The 20,507-nt window shown below is 42.2% G+C and overlaps 1 protein-coding gene across 2 annotated transcripts in view; it reads right to left on the bottom strand.

The window, feature by feature from the left end:
- Positions 1-382: 382 nt before the first annotated feature.
- LOC137373770 (guanine nucleotide-binding protein G(I)/G(S)/G(O) subunit gamma-2) overlaps positions 383-20,507 on the bottom strand; it is an 86,446-nt gene continuing 66,321 nt past the window's right edge. For both annotated transcript variants that reach the window (XM_068039103.1, XM_068039102.1), the window contains 2 exons: positions 9,517-9,610; positions 383-2,314 (listed from right to left, as the gene is read on the bottom strand). In XM_068039103.1, the coding sequence (XP_067895204.1) occupies positions 2,186-2,314; positions 9,517-9,603 (216 nt within the window). In that variant the 5' untranslated portion in view covers positions 9,604-9,610 and the 3' untranslated portion in view covers positions 383-2,185. The remainder of the gene's footprint in view (positions 2,315-9,516; positions 9,611-20,507) is intronic.

Here is a 20,507-nt window from a genome sequence, read left to right as displayed (position 1 = left end):
GCAGTGGTTAGCACCGCAGCCTCACAGCTCCAGCGACCCGGGTTCAATTCTGGGTACTGCCTGTGTGGAGTTTGCAAGTTCTCCCTGTGTCTGCGTGGGTTTTCTCCGGGTGCTCCAGTTTCCTCCCACAAGCCAAAAGACTTGCAGGTTGATAGGTAAATTGGCCATTATAAATTGCCCCTAGTATAGGTAGGTGGTAGGGGAATATAGGGACAGGTGGGGATGTGGTAGGAATATGGGATTAGTGTAGGATTAGTATAAATGGGTGGTTGATGGTTGGCACAGACTCGGTGGGCCGAAGGGCCTGTTTCAGCGCTGTATCTCTGAACTAAATTTATTTGGGGAAGTATAATATGCATAATATTATGCAGGTTAAAATGCCTTTAATTGAAATGAAGATTTTATTTAAAACTGATACATTGTTCACATGGCATGAAAATGTGCAATACATTATACTTCGTTCAAGTTTCCCTATACAAAGCTAACAAGGGTATACAACCAGAAATACAATACACATTTTTGCAATGTACTCAGTTTAAGAAAATTCACACATCCCTTTTATTCTTACTGTCAAATATAGCATTCCTGGTGACTCAGGCACTACAATTCACTGCTGCCATGAACACAAGTTTACAGAAAAATTAGTATCAACAAGCCATAGTCATACATGCCAGTTTTTCTCATTTTGTAATGTCTTCAATGTAGCTGCTTTGGTTAATGTATCATTTTCTTTGATAACTCCTACTTTTCTGTGCTAATGTGGGTCTATGGTAACCACTCCTTTGTATTGAATTGGAAATGAAGCAGAGGGCTTGTTTGGCAGTGTAATGGCAGATGCTGGTACATGCAGAATTACGAAAATTAGCAATTGAGTAAAAATACATATCTGAAAATATCAAAACGGTTTGTTAAAAGGCGGTGAAATAGTCTGAGGTAAAATTATCCGATCGTTCACAAAAGTTGAGACCTGTTTGTTCATCTGCATATTATACTGTCCAATAACCTTTTCTGCTGTTTCATTTGGGTAAAAAAGATACACAAAGATTGGATCAAGGAATGGATTCTTTTAACTTCTAAAATTTTTATTTTGTTAAGTTGATGAACTAAGAAATTTTGTCAACCATTGGCTTTTTTTCAGTATTTTGTATACAAAGCTACTTATTGACAATTGGTCTTGCTTTTCAAACATTGCCATGTATGTCTATGTACTATTGTTTGCATGCAAGTTTTACTTCCAGTAAAACATTTGTTATTTTACAATATTTAATTTGGTATAAACTGTTTATATAAATGATTTAATGACAGATATTTCTTATAGTGTTCACAAGCATTAGAGAGAGAACAGGGTCGTTAAGAAATAGGCTGTGCTTCATTAGCGGTTAGAATTTGAAATTAAAATCTTGTGTTTTGTATATTTACATTGCATCATTTTAGATCATCTAAACTAAATCAATTAAAAGGGGAACAGCTGGAATATTTCCATGCAATTCTTTTGTTGCTACCACAAATATTAGGATCACTAAACAGCATATGACTTACTTGTACTAGCAGAAATCGTAAGCAACTATACACAAATGTTGGAGGAGCACTAAGAAGAGTTTAAGAAAATACACAAGCTGCCTGCTTTTATGTTTTGCAAATGACATTCCATTTGCCAAATGCTTGTTAGTAACATTTCTCTTCCTTGAAAATCAGCTCTCAAAGCAAAGTCCAGCATATCATTGTGCTACTCTAATGCAAAAAGCACATAACCAAATGTTAAGGTACAACATCACAGAAATCTATCTTGTTTGTATGCTTGTCCATTTAACTTAAATAAAAATTATATTGAAGAACAACAATTATCATTCCAATAAAATTATACATTTTCCTCAGTATTTACCTTTCGTAGAACAACTGTCATACTTTAGACATCAAACTATCAAACATAATTTACGGTCTTTGCAAGGGCAAAAATGTGACACATCTCTACACTGTTTCATTCTAAGCTGTTTTAGAATCTCTATTTTGACAAGGTAATTCTTCTGCTTCCATTCCCAATAAGCTGACAAGATTCTTTAAACATGCACATCCCTGTAGCTTCCAGGCTTTGCTAAAAATTCTGCGGACAGGAATGTGTCCACATTGGTAAAATTCAACATCATTGTTCAGAACAGCCTGATTTTCAGGCTGGGTGGGACAGACTTTACAGGATGGCACAAAAGAACTTCTTCTCTCTGAAGGGGTTTTCTGATGCAGGAACCGGTGACATTAGAGGGTCTTCTTTAGCATGAGCTTCGCAGTAAGCCATCAAATCTGCTGCTGCTTTGGATACCTGGAATATGTAAATAAAAGTTACAGCTTAAAAGCAAAAGTGAAAAAGCCTGAGTAATTGAGTTTAAGGGATTGCCTACAATGAATAAAAATAGTCAACCAGAGTCAGTCGCTAATTTTTCCACCAGAGCATGTCATAGCCATATCTTTGTAAAATGTGGCTCTAACGGGGAATTAATGATATTTGTGCAAATACGTTGGCTCAGTGGCAGCACTTTTATCTTAGAGTCAGAAGCGCTACTCCAGAAACTTAAGCACATAATTCAGGCAGACACTTCAGTGCAGTAATGAGGGAGTGCTGCACTATCAGAGCAACATCTATTAAATACGATGTTAAATTGAGGTCTTTTTACCCTCTCAGGTGGAATCAAAGATCACATGGTACTATTTGATGAAGTTTATTCCTCAACCAACATCTTGAAAACAAATTATTTGCCCATTTATTGCACTGTTGTTTGTGGGACCTTGCTTTGCACAACCTATCTGCTGCATTTCCCTATTGTTGACTGCATTTCAAATGTACTTCGTTGGTTGCAAAGCATTATGGGACATCCTAAAATGGAACACAGTAGGCTGAAATTTATACTCCCGCCACTGATTAAAACAATGGCGGCCCGCACGTTGCAGAACTGCCGCAATCCTAAGGGCAGCGGCTCATTGAAGTAGCCGGGGCGGCCCGCCCCCTCACGATCATGTGGACGGGGTGGGCTGCTGTCCCCAGAATGGTGTCAGAGCCTATGCGCAGGCGCTGATGCCATTTTTAAAGGGCTTTGAGCCCCACTGTTAAATTTAAATATTTAGAGAAAGAGTGATTAAAAAAATTAAATACATTTATTTTGCCCCTCTTCCACCTCCCCAATAACCATAAAATTAATTATTGTCCTCGCCCCCCAAAACACTTACCTTGTCCACCTGACCTTCCCCCCACAAAGTGCATCAACTTTAACCTAAAACCCTTCCCACCATCCCCTACACCAATGATATTCCTTTGACCTGTTTTCCCACCCCCCTGCACTCAGAAACTTACCTCCTCCCCTCTCCACAAGTGTTCCACCTTGTTTCCCCAGCCGGGGATACGAAGGCGCGGGAGTGCTGGTCAGCGTCAGGAAGATTGCAGCAGGACGGAAGGCAGCAACGTAAATATAATAAATTTTAATTTATTTAAATAGCAGACCCTTCGCTGTGAGGCCTCACCGCTGCCGGCAATATCGGGCCAGGCCCTCCTGGCGTCGGAGTGTGTGGCAGCCCTCTGCTGGAGGCATTTTCCAGACTCCCACCCCCTCCCCCCACCCCATCACAACACCCAATGTCGGGGGGGTCTGTAAAATTCAGCCCAGTATGTAAATGCCAGTTTTGTTTTAAATGATTCTGGGTTAAAATTAGTAGGACTACCAAGAAAAGGCACAAGCACACTTTGCACTGAAGCAAGAATTAAATTCAGATTTCCAGAGTCGGCTGTATTTTATGTATTTGATTTTAAGCAGTCAGATTGCTGATTTGTTTATTTTCTCTCGTTTCTCTCTTATTTCCTTTGCTTTTGGATGGCAGCCATTCAGAAAAGACACATCTTTTGTTTCTTTAGTTGTCTTATTACCACTCACTTCGGCTCTGCACCATGAAGCCTTTTGTCATTTAATCGCTCATCTTCCACCCTATCAAAGACCTTTCATTTTGTTCTTCTTCCCACCCTCCCCCTTGCACTTGCTTAAAACACATTTCTAACTTTTCTTAGTTCTGATGAAAGGTCACAGACCTGAAAGGTTAACTCTGTTTTTCTCTCCACAGATGCTGCCAGACCTGCTGAGCATTTCAGCATTTTCTGTTTTTATTTCAGAGTTCAAGTATCTGCAGTATTTTGCTTTTATACCAAAGGTCAAAGGACTAGCTTATAGGGAATGCAAGTTAAACGTCTAGTTTGTAGGTAATGCATATGTGGGGAAATTACAATGCTTCATGTGCTTCAAGGCCCAGAGGTCAACTACATTGTGGTCAAGACTTCTGATGCATAACAGCTCAGTCACTGCATTTGAACCTATAAATAGATCTCCAGTTTATTGCAAAATATATTGTACTTCTATGTGGTCGCTCTATTAAGCAATGAGTGGAGCAGTACAAACCTGAAGCAGAGTAGGAGAGGAAGCAGTAATGTTAGAAATGTCAAATGTCAAGAAACATAACAAAGCAAAAAAGTAGCAAAGAGAATGAATATTGTCTTCCTCAGCTTTCTACATTAAGAGAAAATCCAGGCTTAGCTCATGGCCTTGTAGGTAAAGGCACCATCCAGCACAATAGTAAGTCACAATTGTACAGGGCTTTGGTGAGACCACACCTGGAGTACTATGTGCCATTTTGGTCTCCATATTTACGGAAGGATATACTTGCCTTGGAGGCAGTACAGCAAAAGATCACTATGTTGGTTCCTGGTGAGAGGGTTGTTCTATGATGAGAGTAAATTGAGTCTATAGTCTCTGGAGTTTAGAAGAATGAGAGATGATCTCATTGAAACGTACAAGATTCAGAAGGGGCTTGACAGGGTAGATGCTGCGAGGTTGTTTCCCCTGGCTGGGAAATCTAGAACATGGGGGCACAGTCTCAGGATAAGGAGACAATCATTTATGACTGAGATGAGGAGAAATTTCTTCACTCAAAGGGTTGTGAATCTTTGGAATTCTCTACCCCAAAGAGTTGTGGATGCTCCATCATTCAATATATTTAAGGCTGTGGTAGATTTTTGGTTTCTCAGGGAATCAAGGGATATGGGGAGCGGGTGGGAAAGTGGAGTTGAAGCCGAAGATCAGCAATAATCGTATCGAGTGGCGGAGCAGGCTCATCGGGCCATATGGTCTAGTTCTGCTCCTATTTCTTATGTTCTTGTGTTCCTTTTGTTCACAGATCAGAAGGTTCCAGTTACAGTTCCCAAACTGTGCTGGGTCAGCTGACCTCACAAAAGACATGAATTGGGACGCTACAATTTGTCTGGTTGTACCTGGGCTAAGAGGGACAAAATTCAACCAAGGCTTCTGCTACTGGCTGTCCAGTGACCCATGCTGGAATATACATTTGTGTGGATGTTGAGTGGAAGCAGGATCTAGGTCAACACAATATGCTCCAAGATCTAATAACTTACCAACACTCACTGCCTGTTGGAACAGTACAGCAGGAGTCAGTACCTTCAGGATAGGAAGTTTGAAAAAAAAAAAACATTTTGCTAATCTGATGGCAATATTTTTCAACACTTCAGAAATACAACAAATCATGAATAGTTTTAATACCATTTTTTCGGACAGAGAAGTTACATTATATTCCTACCCTTTGTTTACTTCCGTTTTCTCCATGCCAAATAAAGCCAAGAAATTAGACAGATCACCAGCTATGGTTGTTCTGTAGATGCCTAGCAACTCTGCATGCTATTTTTATATTAGCTTGATTAAATGTCAATGGAAGTGAGGCAGTAATGATGGGAAATGGGTTATATGAGTCTTAATCACGTCAGTTTGAAACTAGCTTCTAGGGTTGTGAGGTGCAGTCCTAAAGGTGGAGGTAGATTTAAAGTGACGAGCTTAATCAGTTTTTGCTGCTATTAAAACATTTTTTTCGTATTTTCTCTGTTTCCGTCTACTTTGCCATTTGCTGAAGATATGCCATTTACTGCACCCTCCCCATTACGATTAACACAACTGGTTTCCCATTGGGGATTCCCCTCAATCTTTACTTCTCGAAAGAAGTGAAGGAGCAACGGAGGGTAGAGGTGTGCAAAGGAAACCCGATCCTAGTCCCAGTGCTGGACCTGGAAGCCCGACCCGGCCCGCACCCGACACAAGCCGTCAGATCCCGTCGGGGTCAGGTCAGGTAGCAGGCCTTTACCCATGTACTGATGTAAAGGCCTGCCACCCGACCCAACCCCGATGGGTCCCGACGACATGTGTCGGGTTCGGGTCGGACTTCCGGGTCCAGAGTTCGGGCTCGCGTCGGGTTTCCTTTGCACACCTCTAATGGAGGGAGGCCAGGCTGGTGAGGGTGCAGCACAGGCAAATGGTATTTATTCACCAAGAACTCCATACAACAGTATACAGGCATATCTGCTTCTACCTATATTAGGCCTACAGAGGGTCTGCTTTCCAAAGGAGCATAGTGCCAGCAAACGTGTAGCCCATCTCCACCATATGCACTGCTCTGCCAATGGCTTTTCAGGTTATCACCACTATTAACTTCTATTCATTCCAGGCTGCCACTGGGGATAATGGCCAACCAATTGTCACACATTCCAGTTCTGAAGAAAGGTCACTGACCTGAAACATTAACTCTGCTTCTCTGTCCACAGACGCTGCCAGACCTGCTGAGTTTTTCCAGCACTTTCTGTTTTTATGTCACACATGCATTGTTCTCTAGAGCTAGCAATTTCATCAGCTTTCCCATGGAGAATGGCACCAATATGGCAGAAGCACTGGTTTTGACTATGTTGTTGAGGGAGCAGGAAAATGGAGACAAACCACTTCCTCATAGGGAGACACATATTAGTCATCCACAGGTGCTCTCACCCACCTCCTAGAGGCAGTTTGCACAGCAATGCTAGTTCATGTTTGCTCATCCGCTTGGGTGAAGCAGTTTGTGCAACTTAGGAAAGCCAAAGTAAACGACTTAAGAAGTCTTAGCTAAATTAATTTATATCAGAAGACATTTCACAGAGTTGTTTTATGTTATATATCATATGACTCTTACACATGCACTAGTTGAAAGAAGTTCTACTTTCACACATGATCAAAAATGACTTGTAACAGATTATGTTAAAGTGCTGGACTTCCTCTTCTGCTAGTTCTGTACTTTAGTGGTTTCTGTCCTTAGCCATATTTTTAAAGTGAAACTGTGATTCATTGAACTTAATCCATGCTGCCTATTTTATTCTATCAACGTTCTAATTTTCCCTTTTTTGAAAGTTATGCTCATCTATGCCATTTCAATTTTCCTATCAATACCACATCTGGCTAGTGACCAGAGAACATTGATGTTGGGTCTTGTGCAATAGTCACTCACATTCATTTTGCCTTTAGCAAAGGCTTCAGCGCATGATTTGTAATGCATCATTTCCATGTCTTATGGTGGATCCTTCAATGCTTTTGATTGACATAGTTCAGAGCCATACAATGAATGTCAATTACAATGGTCGTCAATTACAATGGTCCTGAAAATCATCAGGAGTGCGATCCCAGTAATTATGCCATGATCGCGACTACTGATGGCCGCCGGAATATGTGGGAATCAGTGGAAGGTCTCCGCGTATACATGAGCTGATGGGTGCTGTTACCATTAGGAGTGCAAAATGTGGCTTTAGTAACCTGGCGGAAGTGGGGAAAGTTATCACCTCCCATTCCCTGAAACTTTAGGCCTTGCCTGCTCCAGCTGCCTTGGTAAGTGGGTCACCTTAAAAAAAATTGTCTGACCTCCTCATCAGCCGAGAGTTGAATCCCCAATATATATGAGTCTTGAGTATGTCACTCCTGATGCTGGTACACTTCCCTTTGGGCATACTGACCAACAGGAAAGATGTGATTAAGCTAGAGAGGGTGCAGAAAAGATTCATAAGGATGTTGCCTGGTTTGGAGGGCTTGAGTTATAAAGGGAGATTGGATAGGCTGGGTCTGTTTTCCCTGGAGCAAAGGAGGCTGAGAGGGGACATGATAGAGGTATATAAAATTATGAGAGGCATAGATAGGGTAGATAGCCAGAGTCTGTTTCCCATGGTAAGGGTGACTAAAACTAGAGGGCATAGATTTAAGGTGAGAGGGAGGAGGTTTAAAGGGGATCAAAGGGGTAAATTTTTCACACAAAGAATAGTGGGTATCTGGAATGAGCTGCCAGAGGAGATGGTGGAGGCAGGAACAGTAGCAACATTAACGAGGCATCTGGACAGGTACTTGAATGAGCAAGGCATAGAGGGATTTGGAATTAATGCAGGCAGGTGGGATTAGTATAGATAGGCATTATGGTCGACATGGACGCGGTGGGCCGAAGTGACTGTTTCTATGCTGTACAACTCTATGACTCTAATCCTCCAACTGGTGCCCTCACCACCATCCCTGACCCCTTCATGCCAATGGCTTTATCTGGGGTGAATAGAAGTTCTGAGCTGAAGAATACTGCTGGTCAAGCCCAGCACTAGATGTACTAAGGTTCCAGCCTGTGTTGTCGCTCTTCCCGCACACTCCTGTCTTTGACCTCGATATATCTCAGTTGTTTTAAACATTAGGGGATTTTTATGCTCTTCCTTGCATCGGGATTGGAGGTGGGGAGAGCATATAATTAGGTGGGATATTGGCTGGTGGTCGAAACCCCTGTTGCCCGGATAAAATCCCAGCCATTGTGTTTTGTACAACTCTGATCAAGGCATAGGATCTCCAATAATAGGATAAATGTAGCAGAATAATACATTGAAATATTAATGAAAAAGAAGAACTGAGATGAAAACATTACAAGTAAACACAAGGTTCAGTTTCTCGTTTCTGGTGGTTGCGGTGCATTCAGATACTGCCTGCATGAATGTAATTGTTTAAATAAAGTTTCTGTGCCTCATGGTCATTTTGTCAGTTTAGTACTGCTCCTGCAGGTTTGGAATTACAAACACAATCCAAAAAGTTGGCAAATAGAAATGTGTATGTTTTCATGCTGAAATGTAATTTAATGACAGTTGATAAGTGTCCACTACCATGTATGAGCATCATCTAGCCTGTTAACTAGATATATAAATAAAGGCAACTATTAACATATTAAAGTATCATTTTACTGCAGTCATCCACTGACTGATGAGCCTGTATGTCAAGTCACTCACAGTCTCACAGAACTCAATGATTTCTGGTTCCAGCAAAAAGAATTTCCCAGTGTCAGCCAGGCTATAAGTATTACACAGATTAAAGGGAATATTGAGACTTGCAAATATACTGTCTATTTTAATAGTACTTAATTCTTTTGATCTTGGCAAGTCAGATCCTAAAATTTTTTTTTAATGAGAAGAAAAGGGACGAAAGCTAGAAGTTTGTTACACCAACAATTCACATGTATATAGCACATTTAACATAGAAAACATCCCAAAACTGTTCACTGAGGCACAAAGAAAAAGTGGACACTAAACCAAAGAAAGATACATTAGGACCACTGAATTACCTGTTATTTTATATAATGTATGGCAAAGGCAAATAATATCTTTCTCACCTTTATTCTGTCAATGTTGGCTTCCATTTTCAGCTGTTCCACCATCTTTCTGGCTTGTGCTATGCCTGCTGTGTTGTTGCTAGCCATTTGATCTCTAGTAAGCAAAATCAAAACATATGGCAAAACAATTTTAGAATAAGACAATTGCTAAACAAAACCTAGTTTCTTAAGCAACCTACAATACTCATAAGTGGAGACTTTCAAACTAGAAAGAGTTTATAGATGAGGTAAACCAAACAAAGGTCAATTTTTAGGCCTTTGTCCTTTCCAATATAAGCAGTTTTTTTCCATATTATTCACAAATGCTTGTTTTATATAACATATATACTTTTTTGCTTATTTTCTACCCTATTAATTAAGGTCTATGTGTTGAATGGGACAATCATTCAGTGTATTGATCACTAAAGGATTCAGTGGTTGTTACAAAAAAAGATTGTTGAGTGTATGTTACCAGCTTCAGACAACAATAAATTCCATATTTTACCTTTTTCTATGATTTTGTAACCTGGCCATTGTATTGTAACTGTTGAAAATATTTTCTGTAACTGCTTGTTGAAAGGGATATGGGGGTATATACACATTTTCCAGTTTGAAGCTCCAATAAGCAATATTCTTCTCTAGTAACTTTAATTAGGTAGGAAAAATAGACAAGCAGCGAGCGGTCTGGATTGCAAGTCCAATAAAGCCAAATCTGGTTCAGTGCTAGATGAATTCCTTTTGTGTCTGGACTGCCTTAATTAATTGGGAAAAATAACTTTTTAAAAAATCTTCTTTTATGCTAGCTGGGGCATTAAAGCAAAGAAGACATAAAACCAAGCTGGTGTCTTGTGCTGTTCAGTTTCCTATTTTCTGGTGCCCCTTTATGAGTCAGGGCTTATAGTGCCTTCGTGAGATTTATTCCTCGGATAAACCTTTTCATCGCAAACTCATGTTCAAAAGTTACAATGGAATAGAATTTTGGAATAGATGAAGAAAGTTAAATACATTGTATTACATTTATATTTTGAGACATTCCTGCTTTTGTATAATTTTGCTTCTTGATTTGACTCCGAAATGCAACAGTGTAAGTGCCCCTCAGAGAAGTGGTTTCACACTGCTGACTTGGCCTAGTGCAGTGTCAAGCAGTTTTGAAAAAAAGCTCTGGGGCCTGTTAGGCATTCTGGGCCACTTATAATTTTAAGCATTATTCAATGTTTTCAGAAAGCAAACACCTCCAACTGTGCTCTTAAAACATACTGGGCTAGAATTTGCTAAAAAAAGTAATGGTGTCTGAACAAAACACTGTTATTAATGTATATCAGCCAGCAACTTGTGATAAGCAAGAGATATCCCATGAATTACATACAAATCATCTCTGAGCTGAAGGGTGCAGGAACAAGTTGAACTAACAGACCACACCATAAGATGGTGTTCCGCTCCAGCGGATTCTGGCCATAAAATTTCCATGCAAGTGCAGAGCTCTGTGATGCATTTTAGTTGTGAACCACATCTTTAGGCACAGAGTTTTTCAAAAAAGTTAGGAATAAATGGGGAGTGGGGAGCTTAGACAAACCTATTTCACAAAAAGGATAATAATGCATTACTGTGGAAGTCTATTTAAGCAAATAGTTTGTATTGATAATTTTTGAAAAATGGAAGATCATTTTTACTGCAATTTGCAGCCTAAGAAAATCATGAAAGGTTTTGTTCTGAAATATGCAATCCCTGATTTCTTCAATTGTAATGAAAAATAACAGCAAACCACGAGGCACAACAATAATGATCCTTTAACATGTTGTGAGCAGTTAATAAGCCATGTTACTGGTATAAACGGCAAAAAGAAAATTGGCACAGCTATGGAGTGTTCAATATTTGTTGATAAAACCTCAATAATGACTGAGAAAATCCAATTTAAAGACTCATACTGGTAACCTAAAGTGAAGAGTTAGTATCAGATTTTTGATGGGAGAGGATTGTTCCCAGAGTATGCTAAATGGACAAGTTTGTTGTCACTGAAAATGTAATAGTACATGTGATGTAAATTACATTAGACATTTCAATGTGGAAAAGACAATGCATTGCAGGAAGGATTTTCCACTTGGGAAAATCACCGTCATAACTGGATTAACAAACTGCTCTTACTTTATCCAGAGGGCACAATGTAGAATGAACTATGCATGAATAGGCAATAGATAATTTTCTTGGCTCCAGTGGTAAGGGGGTGATTGGTTCTTGATTTTTTTTAGAAATCCATTTATGGGAGTCTCAGCTGCTTGCCTGGTCTGTATGCCACCATTGAGCCCCATATGCTGGAGGTTAAAGTGCACTTTATAGCTTTTGAAACATTTCTAAACACCAGAGATTTCAAATGTATTCATGTGGAAGAGACAATGAATATTGCAGAATGTTCATGCATCAAGGAGGATAAGAGTTTTCCAAAGTGGCCTTCCTCTAAATACTCTTCACTCACATTCGCAGTCAAAAGGCAGTTTCCTTAAGCAGACCTTTGTCTGCCATAATCTGAAACTTACAATCCTACAAGTGTCAGATATGGAATAGTCTTCTACAGAAATTATAATTACTATTTTAACGCGGTGTTAGAAATTGGAGACCCACATGATTTTCCCACAATATACTGTCCGTTCTGAAAGGCAAAAAAAATCTACACTGCCGGACAGTATTGTTCAGGCTAAAGCTAATAATCACATTTCTTTATAAGATTTGAAATCATATGGAAGTAGAAAATACAGCCAGAAACTAAGGACTACTTTTCCCTCTTTCCACCTCAACAGGGTCAATGCAGCACTGACCCTGCCCTGCCCCAGCTCAATTTCCTATGGCAGGGGTCATTCCACATTCATGCTTGCCTCCTAAATGGATTCCTGGCTTAGAGTCAGAGCCTGCCAGTAGTCCCAAGAAAGGTTCCGGTGACAGCACATCAGTGAGATCACTGGGAAGAAGAAAATCAGTTCTGACAAAAGATCATCAGCCTGAAATGTTAACTCTGGCTGGAATTTAATGTTAAAGGTGTGGCCCTGTCCAATGGTTGAAAAGTCAGAGGTGAGCCTGCCTCTGCTAGGCCTGGAAGCCACACTGCCAATTTGCGTGGCCCAGACCTTTAATTGGCCTTGGTCAGGATTTCCGCCCCTCTGAGGCAGAAGTCCCGCCTCCAAGAGCTGCCAGCCAATCGGAGGGCCAGCAGCTCTTCCGTCCCAGTGGCGCTACTGGAAGCGGTGGCCATTGCTGAGACAGCGCCTAGCAAGAGGAGCCACAATGGAGCTGGCCTAGGAACAGGCAAGTGAGAATCGGTCCTTGCCGGGGACAATTGGCTAGGCTTCAGCAAGGGGCGGGTGGGTGGGTCGGAGGGTAGGGCAGGACGGCTAGTTTTAGCTGGGGTGGGGTTGACCTTCCTTCTCCCACATAATTTTATGCCCCCTTGCCTCGCAGCCTGCTCCCGGGGGCTGGTGGGGGCAGGGGAGGAGGGGTGTGGTGGGGGAAATAGGTGGGTGGCATTAAAGTCCAGCCTCTATTATATTATATAATTATATGGATAGAAATTGGTATACGTTGCACCCATTTTTTGGGCAAAGTATGCCAATTTAACAGTGGGAGGGCTCTGCACCCAATCTGTCTGGGCATTGGTCCTTCTTCTTGGCTCATTTTTTGTGGATGTCTAAAACATGAGTTAGGCCACTTCAATATGTTAATTAGAGGTCTATATCTTTTGAATGACCCCCTTTCAGAATTAGTCAGTGATGAGAAGGGCAGGATTCTTCAGTGCCCCCTATGATGGCCATTGAAGGGTAAGTTATACATCTTTTTCAAAACTTCCTGGGGATCCAGGAGGAGCAAGAGTGCTGTCTGGCTGCACAGGTGTCGTGATTGCCCTGCCCTATAGTATCCTTCAACAATCTTCCTGCAACTTACTTGAGTGCAGTGGCCCAACAATGATGCTCCCTTTACCGGCAAATTGCCTGTGGATGAGCAACATGTGGCTGCAGCTTGCCAGTATAATTTAAATGACACCCAATTTCGACTGGATCATGAACTCATGTGTTCTGTCACAGGGATTGTTTCCCGCGTCCATTTGTGCCAGATTAGGAATCCCAGTGGCAGCATTACATCACCCATCTGTCCTTGCCATGACACTGTCCCACATCTCAGGGAAGTATTACATATTAGGGATGGGCATCTGGGCCAGTACTGGAGCTAGAGGAATGTCAACTGGCAGAATGTCGGAATGGCACTTTGCTGCACTGTTGGTGCAATGCGTGCGGGAGTGGGAGGAGTTTAACGCAGGTCAGTCTAACTAAAACTGAAAGTCCTCAAACTCTGTTTTCCACTGCTGTCCCACAGGAGGCCTCAGATTTGAAAGGCAACCAATTTTTCTGTGATCAGCTGTCATTTTGAATCTGGAATTTTGTGGTCCACCAATTTTGGTTCTACCAGAACCACTCAGCTTCAGACCTCATTACAGCCTTGGACCAAATATGGACAAAAAAAGAGCTGAAATTCCAGAGGTGAGGTGAGAGTGACTGCCCTTGACATCAAGGCAGCATTTAGTCAAGTGTGGCATCAAGGAGCCCTACCAGAATTGAAATCAATGGGAATCGGGGGAAATCTCTCCACACCTAGCACAAAGGAGGATGGTTTTAGTTGTTGGAGGCCAGTCATCACAATCCCAGGACATCACTGCAGGGGTTCCACAGGGTGTTGTCCTAGGTCCAAACCATCTTCAGCTGCTTCATCAATGACCTTTCCTACATCATAAGGTCAGAAGTGGGGATGTTTGTTGATGATTGCATGGTGTTCAGTACCAGTTGTAACTCCTCAGATACTGAAACAGTTCATGCCCATATACAGCAAGACCTGGACTACATTCAGGCTTGGGCTGATATGCGGCAAGTAGTAGTCACATCACAAAAGTGCCAGGCAATGACCATCTCAAACAAGAGAGAATCTAATCATCTCCCCTTGACATTCAATGGCATTGCCATTGCTGAATCCCCCACCATCAACATCCTGGGGGTCACTATTGATCAAAAACTTAAATGGACCAGTCATATAAGTACTGTGGTTACAAGAGCAGGTCAGAGGCTGGGAATTCTGCGGCAAGTAGCTCACCTCCTGACTCCCCAAAACCTGTGCACCATCTACAAGGCACAAGTCAGGAGTGTGATGGAATACTCTCCACTTGCCCGGATGGGTGCAGCTCCAACAACACTCAAGAAGCTTGACACCGTCCAAGACAAAGCAGCCTGCTTGATTGGCACCCCACCCACATCAGCATTCACTCCCTCCACCACTGGCGCACAGTGGTAGCAGTGTGTACCATCTACATGATGAACTGTAGCAACTTGCCAAGGCTCCTTCGACAGTACCTTCCAAACCCATGACCTTTACCACCTAGAAGGACAGGGCAGCAGATGCATGGAAACATCACCATCTGCAAATTCCCCTCCAAGCCACACAACATCCTGACTTGGAACTATATGACCGTTCCTTCACTGTCACTGGGTCAAAATCCTGGAACTCCCTCCATAACAGCACTGTAGATGTACCTACAGCATATGGACTGCAGCAGTTCAAAAATGTGGCTGCCCACCACATTCTCTAGGGCAGAGATGGGCAATAAATGCTGGCCTTGCCAGCAATGCCCACATCCCATGAATGCATCATATGGCAAATACGCCTACTTCAAGTAATTTTGGAAAGGTGGAATGGGGTCCATATTTTGGCACTAATTGGTATTGTATTCCACTCAAGAGGCCACAGAACATGTGGTGTGTAAAACATAAGCACCAGTCTCCAAAACACTTTGTGGCTATAAGTTTTCCCACAGTCCGGGAAACAATGCTGACTGATGGGGAAGCTCGGCAAGAAACTAAAATCCTGTGATTTTACTGCAAGTGCTCTTGTACTATTCTGCAAAAACTCAGCTTTCTTTTTCCCTCCATGTTAAAAAACAAGTTTCCTCTTCCTCTTTAGGTTCTCTGCAATGCCACTGGCAAGTTTGGCAAAGGTGTCTTTGCTTTAGTTGGTGTAGGCTCCTTCATGCAGTTTGCCAGTGATGTTAGAAGAACCAACAGTAGAGGGAATAGCTTAACAATAACAACTTATGTTTATATGGCACCTTTAACGTAATAAAATGTCCCAAAGTGCCTCACAGGAGCATTATAAAACAAAATATGAAACCAGGCCATATAAGGAGATATTAGTTGAGATGACCAAAAGCTTGGTCAGAGGTGGGTTTTACTAAGTGTCTTAAAGGAGGAAAGCAAGGTAGAGAGGCAAAGAGATGTAGGTTGGAAATTCCAGAGCTTAGGGCCCAGGCAACTGAAGATGCAGCCACCAATGGTGGAGCAATTAAAATCAGGATGCTCAAGTGGCCAGAATTAGATAAATGCAGTTATCTCGGAAGGTTAGGGACTCGAGGAGATTATAGAGATAGGGAGAGGCGAAGACATGGAGGGATTTGAAAACAAGGATAAAATTTTAAAATCAAGACGTTGCTTGACTGGGAGCCAATGTAGGTAAGGAAGCACAGGGGTGATAGATGAACAGGAATTGGTGCGAGTTAAGACAAGGGCAGCAGAGTTTTGGATAACCTCACGTTTACAGAGTTTAGAAAGTAGGAGACCAACCAGGAGTGCGTTGGAATCATCAAGTCTAGAGGTAAAAAAGGCATAAATGAGGGTTTCACTAGTAGATGTGCTGAGACAGGGGTGAAGTTGGACGATGTTACAGAGGTGGAAATAGGTGGTCTTAGTGATGGCGCGAATATGGAAGCTCATCTTGGGGTCAAATATGATACCAAGGTTGTGAAAAGACTGGTTTAATCTCAAACTGTTGCCTGGGAGAGGGATGGAGACAGTAGCTAGGGAACTGCGTTTGGAGCAGGGACCGAAAACAATGGCTTCAGTCTTTCCAATGTATAATTGGAGGCAATTTCTGCTCATCCAGTACTGGATGTGGGATAAGCAATCTGAGGCCAAATCATGTTTAACTAACTTACCTGAGTTTTTTGATGAGCAAACAGAGAGGATTGATGAGGGTAATGTGGTTGGTGTGGTGTACATGGACTTCCGAAAGGCATTTGATGAAGTGCCACATAACAGGCTCGTCAGCAAAATTAGAGCTCACGGAATGACAAGGACAGTAGCAGCACGGATATGAAATTGGCTGAGTGACAGGAAACAGAGAGTAGTGGTGAGCGGTTGTTTTTCGGACTGCAGGAAAAGGTACATAATGGGTACCCCAGTGGTCGGTCCAAGGACTACTGCTTTTCTTGATGTATATTAACGACCTAGACTTGAGTGTATAGGGCACATTTTCAAAATTTGCATATGACACAAAACTTGGAAGTATTGTGAACTGTGAGGAGGATCGTGATAAACTTCAAGAGGACATAGACAGGCTGGTGGAGTGGGCAAACAAGTGGCAGATGATATTTTATGTAGCGAAGCGTGAAGTGATGCATTGTGGCAGTAAAAATGAGAACAGGCAATATAAAATAAAGGGTACAAATCTAAAGAGGGTGCAGGAGCAGAGGGACCTGGGGGTATATGTGCACAAATCATTGGAGATGGCAGGGCAGGTTGAGATAGCGGTTAATTAAGTATACAGGATCCTGGGCTTTATAAATAGGGGCATGGAGTACAAAAGTAAGGAAATGATAAATCTGTATATAACACTGGTTTTGCCTCAACTGGAGTATTGTGTCTGATTTTGGGTACCACACTTGAGGAAGGATGTGAAGGCATTAGAGAGGGTGCAGAAAAGGTTCACGAGAATGGTTTAAGGGATGAGGAACTTTGATAACATGGATAGATTGGATCAGCTGGGGAAGAGAAGATAAGAGGAGATTTCATAGAGGTGTTCAAAATCTTGAGGGGCCTGGACAGAATAGGTAAGAAGAAACTATTTCTATTGGCAGATGGATCGAGAACTAGAGGACACCGATTTAAGGTGACTGGCAAAAGAAGCAATGGTGACATGAGGAAAACCTTTTTTTACGCAGCGAGCGATTAGGATCTGGATTGCACTGCCTGAGAGTGTGGTGGAGGCAGATTCAATCAAGGCCTTCAAAAGAGATCTGGATAATTATCTGAAGAGAAAATATTTGCAAGGCTACAGGGGTAAGGTAGAGGAGTGGGACTAGGTGAGTTGCTCTTACAATGAGCCAGCATGGATATGATGGGTTGAATTAACCTCTTTCTGTACTGTAATCATTCTATGATAATTTAGCAACATTGGAGGAATTGAGAGGGGCGTTGGTGAGGTAGATCTGGGTGTCGTCAGCATACATGTTAAAAATAACGCTGTGCTTTCGGATGATGTCACCAAGGGGCACCATGTAGGTGAGAAATAGGAGGGGGCCAAGGATAGATCTTTGGGGGATGCCAAAGGTAACTGTGTGAGAGTAGGAAGAGAAGCCATTGCAAATGATAATCTGGATACGATTAGATCGATGAGAATGGAACCAGTTGAGAGCAATCCCACGCAACTGGATAACAGTGGAGAGTCATTGGAGGAGGATGGTATAGTCAATTTTGTCATACAGGTTGAGAAGGATGAGGCAGGAAAGTTTACCTTTGTCACAGTCATATATGATATAATTTGGTGACTTTGATTGCTGTTTTGGTACTATGGCAAGGGCGGTGATTGGAGGGATTCAAACATAGAGTTCTGGGAAAGATGGGCACGCATTTGGGAGGCGACAACAGGTTCAAGGAGTTTAGACAGGAATGGGGGGATTGGAGCTGGGGCAGTAGTTATCAAGAACAGTGGGGTCAAGGGTTGCTTTTCTGAGGAGAGGGGTGATGATGGCAGAATTAGAGAGAGACAGTACCTGAAGAGAGAACCGTTAATATCAGCTAACATGGGGAGCAGCAAGGAACATTGTGTGGTCAGCAGTTTAGTGAGATTAGGGTCAAGGGAGCGGGACATGGTTCTCATGGATGATGAGCTCGGAGAGGGAATGAGAGAAGATAGGACAGACAGATGCAAGCTCAAGGTTAGGGCGGGGGGAGCTTTAGCCCAGTGGGCTAGTGGAAGGGAGGGATGGGGTAGAGGCAGCTGATCAGATGTTCTCGATCTTAGTGACAAAGAAGTTCATGAACTCACACTTATTGTTGGAGGTGAGGGTGAAGGAGTTTAGGGAGAGGTGTTAAAAAGACTACATTAGAGAGCACTAAATCATAAATCTCAAAAGTTAGCTCTCCAGTAGATATCACATCCTCAGGGTAGGAACATAGGAGCAGGAGTCGGCCACTCAGCCTATCAAGCCTGTTCCACCATTCAATATGATCATGACTGATCATCCACTTCAATGCCTTTTTCCCTCACTATCCTCATATCCCTTTATGTCATTGGTATTTAGAAATCTGTCAATCTCTGCTTTAAACATACTCAATAACTGAGCTTCCACAGCCCTCCGGGGTAGAGAATTCTAAAGATTCATAACCCTCTGAGTAAAGAAATTTCTCTTCATCTCTGTCTTAAGTGGCTTCCCCCTTGTTTTGAAATTGTGTCCCCTGGTTCTCGACTCCTCAACCAGGGGAAACATCTTACCTGCATCTACCCTGTCTATCCCTTTAAGTATTTTGTAGGTTTCGATGAGATCACCTTTCATTCTTCAAAACTCGAGAGAACACAGGCCCAGTTTCCCCAATCTCTCTTCATAGGACAGTCCTGCCATCCTGGGAACAAGTCTGCTGAACCTTCGTTGCACCTGCTCTATGGCAATAATATCCTTCCTAAGGTAAGGGGACCAAAACTGCACACAGTACTCCAAGTGCTGTCTAACCAAGGCTCTATACAATTGAAGCAAGACTTCACTACTGCTGTACTGAAATCCTCTTGTGATGAATGCTAACATACCATTAGCCTTCCTAATTACTTGCTGCACCTGCATGTTAGCTTTCAGTGGCTTATTGACGAGGACACCCAGGTCCCTTTGTACATCTACACTTTCTAATCTCTTACCATTTAAGAAATAGTCTGCACATCTGCCTACCAAAGTGGATAACCTCACATTTTTCCACATTATATTCCACGTTCTTGCCCACTCACTAAGTGTTCTAGGCCCAACCATCTTCAGCTTTTTCATCAATGATCTTCTTCCATCATAAGGTCAGAAGTGGGGATGTTCGCTGATGATCGCACAGTGTTCAGCAGAGAAATGAAGCCAGGGGTTATTTTTGCAGTCCAGGATGATCCTGGAATAGTGAACTGTATTATCAGGTCAGAAGAGGATTCAATGGTGTTTTTGTGGTCCAGCCAGATTTGGCAGTGAATAGCCGAACCAGCTGTCCACCATATCCTTCCTTCATCTGCATCTCTTGGACTTAAGTGAGCAGCAATGAAAGCCATAGCAGGGGGAGTAACCAGGGTGAGAGATAGTAATGGTTTTATTGGGGTCTATGGCATCAAAAGATGGAGGTGAGGGTGTGGTTGAGCAAATTAATAGCTGCTGAAATGTGGTGAACAGATGGCCAAAGCTAGATAGTTGAGATTTTGAAAATGCAATTGGAAGTGAATTTCAATTTCTTCCAGGGACAAATACAGAAGGAGTTAAGGTTGGGGCGTGGAAGGGAGATGCGGGTGGAGACTGATACAAGGAGGTGCTAATTTAGATATGTGCAGTCATAAACTGTTCTTTATTTTTCTCAAGGGCCATAGTGCTACTTTGTTCCCGTTTTCTTTTTTGTTTTAGCTCCTCTGACTTCGGGAAGCAACTGTCCTGTTATTCTTATTATACCATGTGCAGCTGTTTCCTCCCTTGCACCCTGATGAATTGCTGGCACATCGCTATGTTGGAAATAAACATAAATTAATTTGTGCTTATTGACCAACATGAAATGGAGTTGTGTGACTGCGACAGTGTTAAACCATCCCTCCTCATCCTTCTCTATCTCTCTGCAGCCTTTGACACAGTTGACCACACCAACTCCCTCCAACGCCTCTTCTCCGTCACCCAGCTAGACGGAACTGTCCTTGCTTTGTTCCAT

The sequence above is a fragment of the Heterodontus francisci genome, chromosome 9 (assembly GCF_036365525.1).
Source record: "Heterodontus francisci isolate sHetFra1 chromosome 9, sHetFra1.hap1, whole genome shotgun sequence".
NCBI lineage: Eukaryota > Metazoa > Chordata > Chondrichthyes > Heterodontiformes > Heterodontidae > Heterodontus > Heterodontus francisci.
This window is presented reverse-complemented; position numbering and strand designations above follow the sequence as displayed.